A 16,086-nucleotide genomic window follows, 5' to 3' on the forward strand; every position below is an offset into this window, starting at 1 on the left:
ATGACTGCATTCTGAAACTTGGTTTATTAGGATACTAAGATCTTAAAGGCAATCACACAATATCCCCTTTCTTTCCAAAGGTAAGTCTTGTATGCTAAAAGTAAAAATCCACAAAATTAGATAATATCAAAATTATTTACACATGGATAGAATTTGTGAAATTTACAAATGCAGAGGCTTAAGAGTCCATATATCATTTCAGTGGTTTACCAACTCTTCCAGATCTGGTTATGCTATAACCTTCTGTGGATGTGGATTTCACCCTTGCTGCCCTGGGTTTACAGACATGTTGTCAATGAGTTGGCTGCTGTCCTGTTGATCTGTCACCACCCCCCCCACCCCCCCACCCACTGTCGGAGCACGTTCCCTCGAGTCCGCCGTGCACAATTGCAGTACTGCACACCTCTCTCAGTTGGCTTCAGTTCCCTCTCAACACCGCTCCACTAGATGTTGTAATCTCATAGGACCCAGGCTCACCACATACTCCGGGCCACCTCTGCAGGCAACCATGTTTTCATTGTGGGGTGTATGACCTTAACCTTTTGTCCTACATGTAGGTGAGGTAGTTCTGCCCCTGCATGTCGATCATGCACTATCTTCATTCTCCCCTGTTTTTCGAGCAGTGTCTCCTGAATCTCGGAGAATTTGGACAGATGATGGCTTGGCAGAGTCGTCCACACTTGTCTACCAAGCATGATCTCTGCTGGTGACGGTGAGCCCATATCCATAGGTATAGCTCTGAAGTGGAGCATGGCAGCACGAAAATCTTGTTTCATGGGGGAAAAAAGGGGCAGGAGTCGGCCATTCAAGTCTGGTCTGCCATTCAATACGAGCATGGCTGATCATCCAAACTCAGTACCCTGTTCCCGCTTTCTCCCCGTATCCCTTGATCCCATTAGCCCTAAGAACTATATCTAACTCTTTCTTGAATATATTTAATGATCTGGCCTCAACTGCTTCCCGTGGTTGAGAATTCCACAGGTTCACCACTCTGGGTGAAGAAATCTCTCCTCATCTCAGTCCTAAATGGCTTACCCCTTATCCTTAGACTGTGACCCCTGGTCCTGGACTCCCCCACCATCGGGAACATCCTTCCTGCATCGTCTGTCCAGTCCTGTTAGAATTTTGCAGGTTTCTATGAGATCCCTCTCTTTCTTCTAAACTCTGGCAAATGCAAGCCTAATCGACCCAATCTCTCTTCATAAGTCAGTTCTGCCATCCCAGGAATCAGTCTAGTGAACCTTAGCTGCACTCCCTCCGTAGCAAGAACATCCTTCCTCAGATAAGGAGACCGAAACTGCACACAATACTCCAGATGTGGTCTCACCAAGGCCTTGTATAATTGCAGCAAGACATCCTTGCTCCTGTACTCGAATCCTCTCGCTATGAAAGTCAACATACCATTTGCCTTCTTAACTGCCTGCTGCACCTGCGTGCTTACTTTCAGCGACTGTTGCACAAGGACGCCCAGGTCTCGCTGCACCTCCCCCTTTCCCAATCTATCGCTGTTCAGATAATAATCTGCCTTTCTGTTTTTGCCACCAAAGTGAATAACCTCACATTTATCCGCATTATACTGCATCTGCCATGTATTTGCCCACTCACTCAACCTGTCCAAATCACACTGGAGCTTTTCTGCATCCTCCTCACAGCTCACACTCCCACCCAGCTTTGTGTCATCTGCAAACTTGGATATATTACATTTAATTCCCTCATCTATATCATTAATATATATTGTGAATAGCTGGGGTCCTAGCACTGATCTCTGCGGTACCCCACTAGTCACTGCCTGCCACTTGGAAAAAGATTGGTTTATTCCTACTCTTTGTTTCCTGTCTGCCAACTAGTTCTCTATCCATGTCAGTACCTTACCCCCAATCCCATGTGCTTTAATTTTGCACGCTAATTTCTAATGTGGGACCTTATCGAAAGCCTTCTGAAAGTCTAAATACACCACATCCACTGGTTCTCCCTTATCTGTTCTTCTAGTTACATCCTCAAAAAATTCCAGTAGATTTGCCAAGCATGATTTCCCTTTTGTAAATCCATGTTGCCTTTGTCCGATCCTGTCATTGTTTTCCAAGTGCTCTGCAACTACATCTTTTATAATGGACTCAAGCATTTTCCCCATTACTGATGTCAGGCTAACCGGTCTATAATTCCCTGTTTTCTCTCTACTTTCTTTTTTATATAGTGGGGTTACATTAGCTACCCTCCAATCTGTTGGAACGGTTCCAGAGTCTATAGAATTTTGAAAAATGACCAGCAATGCGTCTACTGTTTCTAGGGTCACTTCCTTAAGTACTCTGGGATGTCGATTATCAGGCCCTGGGGATTTATCGGCCTTCAATCCCATCAATTTCCCTAACACCCTTTCCCTACTAATACTGATTTCATACAGTTAAATAAAAGCCAAATACTGAGGATGCTGGAAATCTGAAATAAGAACAAGAAATGCTGGAAATACTCAGCAGGTCTGGCAGCATCTGTGGAGAGAGAAGCAGAGTTAACCTTTCAGGTCAATGATCCTTCTTCAGAACTAGCAAATATTAGAAATGTAAAAGGTTATAAGCAAGTAAAACGGGGGTGGGGCAAGAGATAACAAAGGAGAAAGTGTAGATAGGACAAGGTAACAGAATAGCTGACCAGAAGGTCGTGGAGCAAAGGCAAACAATATGTTAATGGTGTGTTGAAAAACAGAACATTCGTACAGATAGGGTGTTAACGGACTGAAACTTGAACAGCAGCAAGTACAAACATGAAAAAAAAGTGGGTAAGCAAACTGAACAAACTAAGATGAAATAAAATAAAATAAACACAAAAAAAATTTTTTTTTAAAGGAAAAAGAAAACAAAAATAAAAAATAAAAGCAAAGTGGGGGGCCCGTCATGCTCTGAAATTATTGAACTCAATGTTCAGTCCAGCAGGCTGTAGCGTGCCTAATCGATAAATGAGATGCTGTTCCTCGAGCTTGCGTTGATGTTCACTGGAACACTGCAGCAATCCCAGGACAGAGATGTGAGCATGAGAGCAGGAGGGAGTGTTGAAATGGCAAGCAACCGGAAGCTCGGGGTCCTGCTTGCGAACTGAGCGGAGATGTTCCACAAAGCGGTCACCCAGTCTGCGTTTGGTCTCCCCAATGTAGAGGAGACCACATTGTGAGCAGCGAATACAGTATACCATTGAAAGGAGTACAAGTAAATCGCTGCTTCACCTGAAAGGAGTGTTTGGGGCCTGGGATAGTGAGGAGAGTAAATGGGCAGGTATTACACCTCCTGTGATTGCAGGGGAAGGGGCTGTGGGAAGGGGACGAAGTGGTGGGGGTAATGGAGGAGTGGACCAGGGTGTCACGGAGGGAATGATCCCTTCGGAATGCTAACAGGGGAAGGGAGGGGAAGATACATTTGGTAGTGGCATCATGTTGGAGGTGGCGGAAATGGCGGAGGATGATCCTTTGGATATGGAGGCTGATGGGGTGGAAAGTGAGGACAAGGGGAATCCTGTCACGGTTCTGGGAGGGAGGGGAAGGGGTGAGGGTAGAGGTGCGAGAAATGGGCTGGACACGGTTGAGGGCCTTGTCAAGCACAGTGGGGGTGGGGGGGGGGGGATCCTCGGTTGAGGAAGAAGGAAGACATATCAGAAGCGCTGTTATCCTAGTTTGTTCACCCACTTTTTTTTCATGTTTGTACTTGCGGCTGTTCAATTTTCAGTCCGTTAACACCCTATCTGTACTAATGCTTTGTCTTTCAACACACCATTAACATATTGTTTGCCTTTGCTCCATGACCTTCTGGTCAGCTATTCTGTGCCCTTCTCCTATTTACACCTTCTCCTTTGTTATCTCTTGCCCCAACCCCCGATTTATCTACTTATAACCTTTTACATTTCTAATATTTGCCAGTTCTGAAGAAGGGTCACTGACCCGAAATGTTAACTCTGCTTCTCTCACCACAGATGCTGCCAGACCTGCTGAGTATTTCCAGTATTTCTTGTTTTTATTTCTGATTTCATACAGTTCCTCCTTCTCATTAGACTCTATGTTCCCCAACATTTCTGGGAGGTAATTTGTGTCCTCCTTTGTGAAGCCAGAACCAAAGTATGTCATAGAGTTATAGAGAGATACAGCACTGAAACAGGCCCTTCAGCCCACCGAGTCTGTGCTGACCAACAACCACCCATTTATACTAATCCTACATTAATCCCATATTCCCTACCACATCCCCACCATTCTCCTTTCACCTACCTACATTAGAGGCAATTTACAATGGTCAATTTACCTACCAACCTGCAAGTCTTTGGCTTTGGGAGAAAACCAGAGCACCTGACGGAAACCCATGCGGTCACAGGGAGAACTTGCAAACTCCGCACAGGCAGTACCCAGAATCGAACCTGGGTCGCTGGAGCTGTGAGGCTGCGGGGCTAACCACTGCGCCACTGCGCCGCCCTTTTTTTGAAAGGAAAGCATTACCTGTCCTGCCACCTTCAGGGACCTGTGGACATGCACTCCAAGGTCTCTCACTACTTCTACCCTATTGTTTATTCCCTCGCTTTATTTGCCCTTCCCAAATGCATTATCTCACACTTAGAGTCATTTAATTGGTCTGCTATTTCTTTGATCCCCATTATAAATTCCCCCGTTTCTGACTGTAAGGGACCCACATTTGTCTTCACTAATCTTTTTCTCTTCGCATATTTATTGAAGCTTTTACAGTCAATTTTCATGTTCTCTGCAAGCTTACTCACATACTCTATTTTCCCCTTCTTAATCAATCCCTTTGTCCTCCTTTGCTGAATTCTAAACTACTCCCAATCCTCAGGTTTTCTGCTTGTTCTGGCCATTTTATATTTCTCCTCCTTGAATCTAATACTACCCCTAATTTCTTTTGTAAGCCATGGTTGAGACACCCTTCCTGTTTTATTTTTGCGCCAGACAGGAATGAACAATTGTTGTAATTCATCCATGTGCTCTTTAAATGGTGGCCTACTGTTTAGGATAAGTGCCTTGATTGCGCAAACCATTCGCTTGGTGAGACCATTAGATCTAGGGTAATGTGGTGAGGACATCGCATGGTTTACGCCCCATTTGGTGCACATATCCCTGAAAGGTCTGTCTGTATACTGTGGCCCAATGTCCTAAATGATTTCTTCAGGTGCACCGAATAGACTGAATATTGCACTCAATGTATCTGCAACAACTGCGCTTGAAGTGTCTTTTATCTGTCTGACAATTGGAAATTTGGAGCAATAGTCAGTGACTAAGATAAAGTCTTCTCCATTAACGGAAAATAGGTCAGTGGTGATTTTGGACTGACGGAATTTCCTAAGGGTGTAGAGGTTCTTTGCATTATTGTGGCTGGTGGCTCTGGCACGCCTCACACATCCTCACACATCCTCACTAACCTTTCCATGTCATTATTGATCCCTCACTGCATCCGAGGTGTCCATTGTGGTACCCAGCTTGTAGCAGATGTCAAAGCCGCCCTGTGCTTACAATAATAGCCGCTGTAGTCCGCTTGTCAATGTTGTGTGTCAGATCATCTCCAGTTGTTTGTGGTTGATTTCCACCGTGAACTGCTTACGAAACAGGTAGGTGTGAAACCTTGCGATCCCAAACACCAGAGCAAGTGTTATCCGCTTGAGTAATTGGACTGTGCTGAGGAAACATTTGGACCCACATGCCATCCTGTAGGATGCACGCTTCCAGCCCTTTCTGAGGCACTAACTTCCAGGGTTGTCTTCTTCCTCAGATCATAGTACTGCAGGGTACAGGTTTCTGTTGACAATGTTTGTTTGAGAGACTGAAACAACGCAGGAGGTACGCCTCAGTTTATCATTAACTCAATCCGAAAAAGAAATTTGGAACCAAATTGGGGCCGACCTTAGAGGCCCATCCACAAAGCAGTGAGCCTGAACACCAGAGGGCAGCCAAGGCAAGCTCAGTCGAGGCTGGGACTCCAAACCCCATGCTTTTTGATCAAGATGTCATCTTATTACCAACAAAACTACTGAGTCCCCTCTCTCTACTTTGATTTATTAAACTTATTTGCTATTATAAACCAACATTTTAGTATTCTAGACAATATGTAAAAGGGATTTAAACAGTTTAACCAAAGTCTGGCACAGAAACATCTCACTATGTTGTATATGTGTTTATTTTACACACTCCATTACTGAGTACCTCTTCATCAACCTAGATTTCTGCTAAATATTGCTCGTGAATCAAAACTGGGGCAGAGAATGAGGTGGAGAAGGGGGTAGGTAGGGAGAATAAGCCTTTTGCATATTTATTGCCTGTAAGTACTGATTGATCAACTATTTATCTTAGGCTTGATCGTGTTCCTCATACACTGGGCTAAAACCAACTCAAAAACACAAATACATTTCAAATTCCCACCCACCTCCAGCAGCCTGTCCCATATCTCTAATAGTCTATACTGGTAGGGTGGAGAAGTTCTACAGAAAAATAAATTCCTGTTTAGAGTCATAGAGAGTCACAGCAGATGTTGACTTCAGTGCAATGTGACTATTGTATAAATATTCAAGTGATACTTTCTATAGAATTGTGCATGTTGCAAAATGTCGGAACAAAATCCTATAGCTTATCGAAGCCTTTGCAATCAGAGGCAAAAACAGAAAGGGCAATTAGTATTTCTTGTCTGCTGCTCAGTTAAATTTTAACATGGTGCACAAGAACCATGTGTATGGAGAGATTTAATGAAAGAGTGTGAAGGCACTTAATTGACTGCAGTGAATATGAAAACCATCAATGACTTTAGTGAAATCTTCAACAAAAAGCTCATGTCTTTGGGAACATTCCAGAACAGGTTTAAATCCCAGTAGGATTTGCCAGAGAAACAAGTAGGATATTGCTCCTTTGTCAAAGGCACAAAAACAGGACATTTGGCCCATCTGGTTCATGCTAGTGTGCATGCTCCTCCTCCCACCCAACTTCATCTCTCTCCATCAGCATAGCCTTCTATTCCTTTCTCCTTCATATCTAGTTTCCTCTTAAATGCATCTATACTATTCAGCTCAATGACTCCCTATAATAGCGAGTTTCACATTCTCACCAGTCAGTGGGTAAAAAAGGTTTCTCCTAAATCTCCTATTGGATTTATTAGTGAATATCTTATATTTATGGCCCCTTGTTCTGGTCTTGCACACAACTGGAAACATCTCATATCTACTGTATCAAACCCTTTTATTATCTTAAAGACATTATCAGGTCACCCCTTTGTCCTTTTCTAAAGAGTAGAGACCCAGCCTGTTCAACCTCCCATGATAGGTAAAACCTCTCAGTCAAGGTATCATTTTATAAAATTCATATGATTTTTAAATATTTCCAATTTGATACAGCTGTGAAGTCGAAGTAGAATTTTATAATGGATTGAACGTAGAAATCTAAAATCTGAATGAGATTGATGTATTTCTGAACTATTACTCAATTTCTTGTGTGAAAGTGCACACATACCCAGTGTGTTCATGTACTTGGGTAGGGTTTTTTGTTAATTAGTGTCACTGTTGCAATGGTCAGTGGAAAATTTGGTTTAGGTTTGTTGAAGACCGGCACTGTGACTATCTAGAGTCCAGAAGGCTGCGAAACCTGCTGTTACAGGAGACTATTAATGCTGCACTCATGTTACTACTTCATTAAATGTGGCATTCAAATTCCCAAATAAAAGTACAGATATTTTTCCTGGGTTTCTACATTGAGGAGACAGAATTAATAAAGCTCCTCAGAGCAGATTGGGAGAATAATGCATAAAAACATACACCACAGTCTTCCACAACCACACCCTCCCTTCCCCCCCCCCCCCCCCCACACACACACACACACTCCTTTGCCGCATAATTTAACCTTGATCTCTGTCTTATCGAATCATAGAGGTGTACCGCACGGAAAGGCCATTCGGCCCATTGTGCTCCTGCCATCTTTTTGAAAGAATTATCCAATTAGTCCTACTCCTGATCTTTCCCCATAGCCCTACAATCTTTATCCAATTCCATTTGAAAGTTACTTTTGAATCACCTTCCTCTGCCCCTTCAGATAGTGTATTCTAGATCACGATGACTCACTACGTAAAAAAAAAAATCTCATCACCCCTCTGGCTTTTTTTCCAATTATTTCAAATGAAAATAACTTGTACATGAAAATAAGATGTGGGTGGGAGCAGGATTCTAGAGACCAAAGGCAGTCCAAGAAGAGAAAAGAGGGCAAGCACACTTCAAATCAGCAAAACGGGAACAGATTCATGCCAGCGAGGTAAGGGGCGTCTGACGGAGCCTCACACACACTAGAAGCATCAGCAGTCAGGTACAGAACTACACAGGCTTATCCTCTCAACTGGATTATAACACCAGGCTAGAATTACATGGAATTTACAGCACAAAAACAGGCCATTCAGCCCAACTGGTCTATGCTAGCATTGATGTTCTACAAGAGCCACCTCCTACCCTTCTTCATCTAATCCTACCAATATATCTTTCTATTCCTTTGTCCCTCATGTGCTTATCTAGCTTCCCTTTAAATACATCGATACTATTTGCGTCAACCACTCCCCGTGGTAGCAAGTTCCACATTCACACCACTCTCTGAGTAAAGAAGTTTCTTCTGAATTCCTTATTAGCTTTATTAATGACTATTATATATTTACAGCCCCTAGTTCTGGTTTCCCTTCTTGGAGAAACATCTGCTCTACATCTACCCCATGAAACACGTTCATAATCTTAAAGACCTCCATCAGGTCACCACTCAGCGTTCTAGAGAGAACTAAAGGGAAAACCTGGAAAAAATGATAAAATAATTTTCACCAATAGCTTTTACAGGGCTTTCATTCCACAAGAGTCCAGTTTTCAGTGTTGAGGTTGGGTACTTAAAGACAATGCGTCAGAATGCCCACTGGGTGGTGCAGCTGAACAAACCTGCACAACGCTAGACGTGCAGTAAAACTGAATGAACTCTACTCAAACGAGGCTTCAGCACAGACCCAGGAGAATCTCCTTTACTGTGGCAGCAGGCTATTTGACTTTGGAGGCCATCACATCTAAGCCCAAGCCTCTCCTCACCCAACATACCCACTGTTCCAGGAGTTGCTGGGTTGTGATGAGGAGGAAACAAACCTAAAATAAAAGCAACATACTGTGGATGCTGGAAATCTGAAATAAAGAGAGTGCTGGAAACACTCAGCCTCTGTGGGGAGAGAAATATCATTAACGTTTCAGGTCTGTGGCCTTTCACTTTAAAAAAAAAGAGGATTTCCAATCCTGTAGCACCTTTCACGACTACAAGATGCTTTAAACTTTGATTTGAAGTGTAGTCAGTGTTGTAATGTAGGAAACACAGCAGCCAATGTGCAGATCCTGCAAACAGCATTGTGATAACCACTAGGTAATCAGTTTTCAAGTGTTGGTTGAGGGATAAATATTTGTCCAGGGAAAACTTCACTGCTCTTCTTTGAAATTAAGGATTAAAATTCAATTAAGAATTTAAATTAAATTAAGGACCCTTGGAGGATGAGACTGGGGAATTAACAACAGGAACAGGGAAATGGCAGATAATTTAAACCAATATTTTGCATCAGTCTTCACGGTGGAGGACACTATAAACATCCCAAAAATAATAGATGAACAAGGTGTAAATGGGAGAGAGGAACTTGTAACAATCTCTATCACGAGGAAAAAGGTGCTGGACAAACTGATGGGACTAAAGGCAGACAAGTCGCCAGGACCTGATGGCCTGCATCCAAGAGTTTTAAAAGAAGTGGCTGCAGAGATAGTGGAGGCATTGGTCATAATATACCAAAACTCACTGGATTCCGGTAGGGTACCAGCGGATTGGAAAAGCGCTAATGTGACACCCCTATTCAAGAAAGGAGGGAGGCAGAAAGCAGGAAACTACAGACCAGTTAGTGTAACATCAGTCATTGGGAAAATGCTAGAGTCCATTATTAAGGAAAAAATAGCAGGACATTTAGAAAAACATAATGCAATCAAACAGAGCCAACATGGTTTTATGAAAGGGAAATCATGTTTGACAAATTTGTTAGAGTTCTTTGCGGATATAACAAGCAGAGTGGATAAAGGGGAACCAGTAGATTTAGTGTATTTGGATTTTCAGAAGGCATTTGATAAGGTGCCACATAAAAGGTTATTGCACAAAATAGGAGCGCAGGGTATTGGGGGTAATGTGTTGGCATGGATTGAGGAATGGCTAACACACAGAAGGCAGAGAGTCAGGATCAACGGGTCTTTTTCAGGTTGGAAAGCTGTAACTAGTGGGGTGCCACAAGGATCGGTCCTAGGGCCTCAACTATTTACTATCTATATTAATGACTTGGAGGAAGGGACAGAGTGTAATGTATCCAAATTTGCTGACGATACAAAAATAGGTGGGAAGGCATGCAGTGATGAGGACAGAAAGAATCTGCAAAGGGATATAGATAAGTTAAGTGAGTGGGCAAAAAACTTGGCAGGCGGTGTTCAATGTGGGAAAGTGTGAGGTCACCACTTTGATAGGAAAAATAAAAAGGCAGATTATTATTTAGATGGAGAAAGACTACAAAATACTGCAGCACAGAGGGATCTGGGTGTTCTTGTACATGAAACACAAAAGGTTAGCATGCAGGTGCAGCAAGTAATTAGGAAGGCAAATGGAATTTTGGCCTTTATTGCTGGGGGGTGGGGGTGGTGGTTAGAGTTTAAAAATAGGTAAGTCCTATTACAACTGAACAGGGTGTTAGTGAGGTCACACCTGGAGTACTGTGTACAGTTTTGGTCCCCGTATTTAAAGAAGGATATACTAGCACTGGAGGCAGTTCAAAAAAGGTTTACTAGGCTGATTCCTGGGATGAAGGGGTTGACTTATCAAGAACGGATAAGCAGGTTAGGTCTTTATTCATTTGAGTTTAGAAGAATGAGGTGATCTTATTGAAACATATAAGATTTTAAGGGGGCTTGACAGGGTAGATGTTGAGAATATGTTTCCACTAGTGGGGGAATCTCGAACTAGGGGACATAGTTACAGAATAAGGGGGCACACATTTAAAACTGAGATGCGAAGGAATTTCTTCTCTCAGAGGGTGGTGAATCTCTGGAATTCTCTACCTCAGAGAGTTGTGGAGGCTAGGTCACTAAATGTATTTAAGGAGGAGGTAGATAAATTTTTGAAATCTCAGGGAGTCAAAGGTTATGCGGAGCAGGCCTGAAAGAGGAGTTGAGGTCTGGGACAAATCAGCCATAATCTTATTGAATGGCGGGGCAGGCTTGAGGGGCTGAATGGCCTACTCCTGCTCCTATTTCTTATGTTATGTTCTTAACTAGCACCAAGATCCTTTAGTCCACTTGAGGGGACATTCAGAACCTTGGTTTAGCATTTACTCCGAAAGATGGCACCTCTAATCATGCAGCACACCATCACTGCGAGTGTCAGGAGCCTAGACTTTTATGCTCAAGTCTCTAGAGTAGGACTTGAACCCACAATCTTCTGACTCAAAAGGTAAGAGTGCTACTCTGAGTCACAGGTGACACTGACACAACAGATGGAAATTAAACCTGACCTATGTCATAGCATCACGTCATTAACCCATCAGAATAGGTGCCATCAGTTGTTAAAAATATGAGCAGCGATTTATAATGGGCAGTGACTGTGGTAGATTAGGGAGATTGGGCACCAGGTGCTGGAGAGTCAAGTTTATTGCAGGTTTATTTCCATCACTGAACCATTCCAACATGTCCTAACACAGGGTAAAGTAGGTACCTGTTCCCAAAACCGAGCTACTTTGATTACTATACGTTAAGGTTACCTGCCAAAACTGCACGGGCATATTCACAGCCTTCCGGACAGCTCCCCTGTCCCAAAACCTCTAAACCCTTGCCATTGACCTCTTACAGTCCATTCTGGAGGCAACCCATCTTCTCTTGGAAGAAGAGTCTTCATCCAATTGGATGAAGCTTGACTGCTGGTCAAGCAGCCATTTTCCCATTTGCAATATTCTTATTAACTAAAGAAAATGAAGAAATACAAAAATAAAATCACTGATGTTCACTCAGGGGGTTTTGCTCACAGCTGTGTCTCAGAGATTTATCTTGACACTCCAGAAAAATCCTGAATAGTTGACAACCAAACCCTTATTAGAATCATAGAATGGTTACAGCACAGAAGGAGGCCATTCAGCCCATCGTGTCCATGCCAGCTCTCAAGAGCAACTCACCTAGTCCCACTCGCCACCTTTTCCCTGTAACCCTGTTCTTCCTTTTCAGATAATTATCCATTCCCTTTTGAAAGCCACAACTGAACCTGCCTCCACCACACTCTCAGGCTGTGCATTCCAGATCCTAACCACTCGCTGCATAAAAACATTTTTCCTCTTGTTGCTTCTTTTACCCATCACTTTAAACCGGTGTCGTCTGGTACTCGATCCTTCCACCAATGGGAACAGTTTCCCCTTATCTACTCTGTCCAGAGCCCTCATGATTTTGAACACCTCAATCAAATTTCCTTTTAATCTTCTCTTCACCCAGGAGAACAGCCCCAGCTTCTCCAGCCTATCCATGTAACATCCCCGTAACCATTCTTGTACATCTTTTATGCACCCTCTCTAATGCCTTAATATCTTTTCTAAAGTGTTGCCCAGAACTGGACACAATACTTCAGTTGAACCCAAACCAGTGTTTTATACAGGTTTATCATAACTTCCTTGATTTTGTACTGTATGCCTCTATTTCTGAAGCCCAGGATCCCGTCTGCTTTACTAATTGCTTTCTCAACCTGTCCTGCCACCTTCAATGATTTGTGCACATATACCCCCAGGTCCCTCTTCTCCTGCACCCCCTTTAGAATTGTACCCTTTAATTTATATTGTCTTTCCTCATTCTTCCTACCAAAGTTCTCTCATTAAATTTCATCTGCCACTTGTCTGCCCATTCCACCAGCCTGTCTTATGTCCTCTTGAAGTTTATCCCGATTCTCCTCACAGCAGGCTGGAAGCTGTTCAGAACTAACCATGAACAATGAAGATTCTATGTCAATGAACTTTCAAAGCAGTTCGAGTGTTAATCCACGTGTTTTCAAAATGCTCAAATCAGAAACTCGCTTGTGGAAAAAAGTTATATTCTTTATTCCACAGGTTTATTTTTCAAAGTTTCAGTGCTAAAGTCAAAAATGTGATATTTTTGCTCACATCAACTGGTTTAAAAATGACATACACACCCCGTTTACAACTGCAATTATATTTGAGATCGTCATGGGAAAATAAATTACAGAACGATCTTTGTACCAGGTGTGAAAAGCCATTTTGAAAGAACACGTCCTTCAATATACAAAAGTGTTTCTTTTATTTAAAAGCGGATTATCGCTATCCACAAACCAACGCAGTGACATCTCAATGAAACAGCAACTTCATCACCTGTTGCAGATCTCACTACAGGATTGTTCACAGATAAGGTTGGTCCACAGTGTAATCTGGGTGTATAGGTAATACTCTTACATGGAGGGACTACCCAGTCATCATTTTTCAGCAAAAGATCCCAGCACGTTATCATGCAACGTAGTGCAAACTGAAGGCAGCCGATTTAAACATGCTCGTAACCATCAGAGCCAACACTGGTACAAAAGCTGGTATCAAGCATAATTAACAAAGGTACAATAGGAGAACGACAGATTTAGGACTAAGTAATACTGAATATTTATCACTAGAAAAACCCATTCTTTTTACAACTTGTCCAGTTTTAGCTGTTGCTTTTACATTGGGCTATACTGTAAGATAAGGGAACCACAATCGTATCTCAATTATTATTTGCAAGTGGGCAAGGAAACTTAAGCTGCCCATGAGTTAAGTGATTAATTTATTGCATTTCTGTGAAATGCTTTGCATGAATGCTTTTGGTATATTAATTTTTTTTTATATTACAATAGGGTTTTGCTTTAACAAAAGTAACCTTAAACATGTCCATGAATAACATTGCTTTATGTTATCTTGTGCTTCTACAAAAACCTATTAACTGAAGTCACTTTTCCTAAATATAACACTATAACTTTGAATTTTCATTTATTTACATGAAGGGTAATCACCTTCTTTAGAACAGAAAGGAAGTTTAAAGAAGGAAAATTCGGCTGAATAATATTAGGTAAGGTACAATGTTCCTTTTCTCACTGACAAAAAAGCACATATATATATTTGGCAAAGAACTTCACAGAAATATCAAGTTACTGCCCCGAGGCACCGGCACATGAAATTCAACAGTCTAAATCATTCTGTGAGGGGCCCTTCATTTGTATGGTCTCCAGGAAACACCCCGTCTTCTGTTTCAAAGGTGCTGTGAAGTTTTCACCTGGGGGAGGCGGACAAAATAAAATAAAGTATTGGGAAGGGGCAGGAAATGGGGATTACAGTAGACAGCTCCCAGTGAAGAGCTAGCGCCAGCCCAACTACGATGGGCCCAATGGCCTCCTTCTATGCTGCAAATTCTATGATCAAAGACATTTTATTCGGGGGGGGAAAAACGACTGATTTTGTCACTGTGCAGGGTAAGGGGAGAGAGGGTTCTTCTGTGCTTTCAAATGCAGGAAAAGTTATCTCTGGCATGCTGGTGTCTTCGGTTATCTATTGTGTTCAACACTACAGCTCACAATACAGCTGTAAGTAGAAAGTCCACTGAAGATGCTCTGTTTCAAATCTCCTCTGGGCAGTTTATGACCACAGCATCGATCCAATAATCCAATCGCAGTCTCACATCTGGAGAGGGGGGAGGGATGTTGAAAGAGGGAGGGAAACAACATTTCTCAAAGCATAGCCTGCATCTCTCCGCACCTTTATCCTGGAACATTTCATGGTTCAGCACGCAAGTGAACTTCAGAGAGCTGCTGGGTTTTCTTGTCTCGATGCCATCCTGTGTTCACTCTGTAATGGGCTTTGAAGTCACCAGCTGGCCCTGACTGCTTCAATGTCACTGACCAAATTTTGAGACAGGCAGATACCAAAAATCTGAGAGAGAGAAAAAAAAAATGTTAAAGACCAAGCTGCAACTTGGTTTACAATATTCTGGTCATTTAAAAAAAAAAAGTTTGAATATTCCAAAGGGTCTAGCATCCAATGAAATGCATAGAAATCCTTGGTCAAATTTAAGGTTTTTAAAAAAAAAATATTGCCACCAGTTTCCATAGTTCACATTTGCTCAAAGACAGCATAAAAATAGGCCATTTCCAACTGGTCTATGCTGGCATTCATGCTGCACATGCTCCTCCCACCCTATCAACATATCCTTCTATTCCCTTCCCCTTATCAAGCTTCCCATTGAAATGCATCTATGCTTTTTGATTCAACCACTCTCTGTGGTAGCGAGTTTCACATTCTCACCACTCTCTGGGTAAAGAAATTTCTCCTGAATTCCCTTTTGGATTTATTAGTGACAGTCTTATCTTTATCGCCCCCTAGTTTTGGACTCTCTCATAAATGAAAAGTTTTTTCCTAAATCTACCCGCCAAACTTCTTCATAACTTTAAGGGCCTCTATCAGGTCACCCATTTAGTCTTCTCTTTTCTAGAAAAAAAAGAGCCCCAGTCTGTTTAGACTTTCCTGGTTTATTTGACAGGTTGTGAAGAAAGATACATTTTGCCCTGGGTCTACTTGGGAGTAGCAGGCATTGCATCATCTGTCAACCATGTCCAAACCTCGTCCCATCATCTTCACCATGACATCACTACTCTAACATGCGTATGCCGGCCCTGCGCGCACCCCCAAATACCACAATGATGTCCTGGCATCTCCAGGAATTGAGGATTAATTTCCTGGACTGTGGCATAAGCAAGCCAGAAGAAATCACTGGGACATATGAAAATGTGTGCATTTTCATAATACAAAAAAGAAAAATACTGCGGATGCTGGAAATTGGGAAAGAAAACAGAAAATGCTGAAAATACGCAGCAGGTCAGGCAGCATCTGTGCAGAAAGAAACAGTGTTAATGTTTCAGGTCTATGACCTGAGTTCTGATGAACGATCACAGACCTGAAACGTTAACCCTCTTTCGCTCTCCACAGATGATGCCAGACCTGCTGAGTATTTCCAGCATTTTCTGTTTTCCTTGTGTAT

General features: G+C 42.4%; 1 protein-coding gene across 2 annotated transcripts in view; it reads right to left on the reverse strand.

The window, feature by feature from the left end:
- Positions 1-13,308: 13,308 nt before the first annotated feature.
- tspan5a (tetraspanin 5a) overlaps positions 13,309-16,086 on the reverse strand; it is a 98,477-nt gene continuing 95,699 nt past the window's right edge. For both annotated transcript variants that reach the window (XM_068046250.1, XM_068046260.1), the window contains exon 8: positions 13,309-14,981. In XM_068046250.1, the coding sequence (XP_067902351.1) occupies positions 14,916-14,981 (66 nt within the window). In that variant the 3' untranslated portion in view covers positions 13,309-14,915. The remainder of the gene's footprint in view (positions 14,982-16,086) is intronic.

This window comes from Heterodontus francisci, chromosome 1 (genome assembly GCF_036365525.1).
Source record: "Heterodontus francisci isolate sHetFra1 chromosome 1, sHetFra1.hap1, whole genome shotgun sequence".
Classification (NCBI taxonomy): domain Eukaryota; kingdom Metazoa; phylum Chordata; class Chondrichthyes; order Heterodontiformes; family Heterodontidae; genus Heterodontus; species Heterodontus francisci.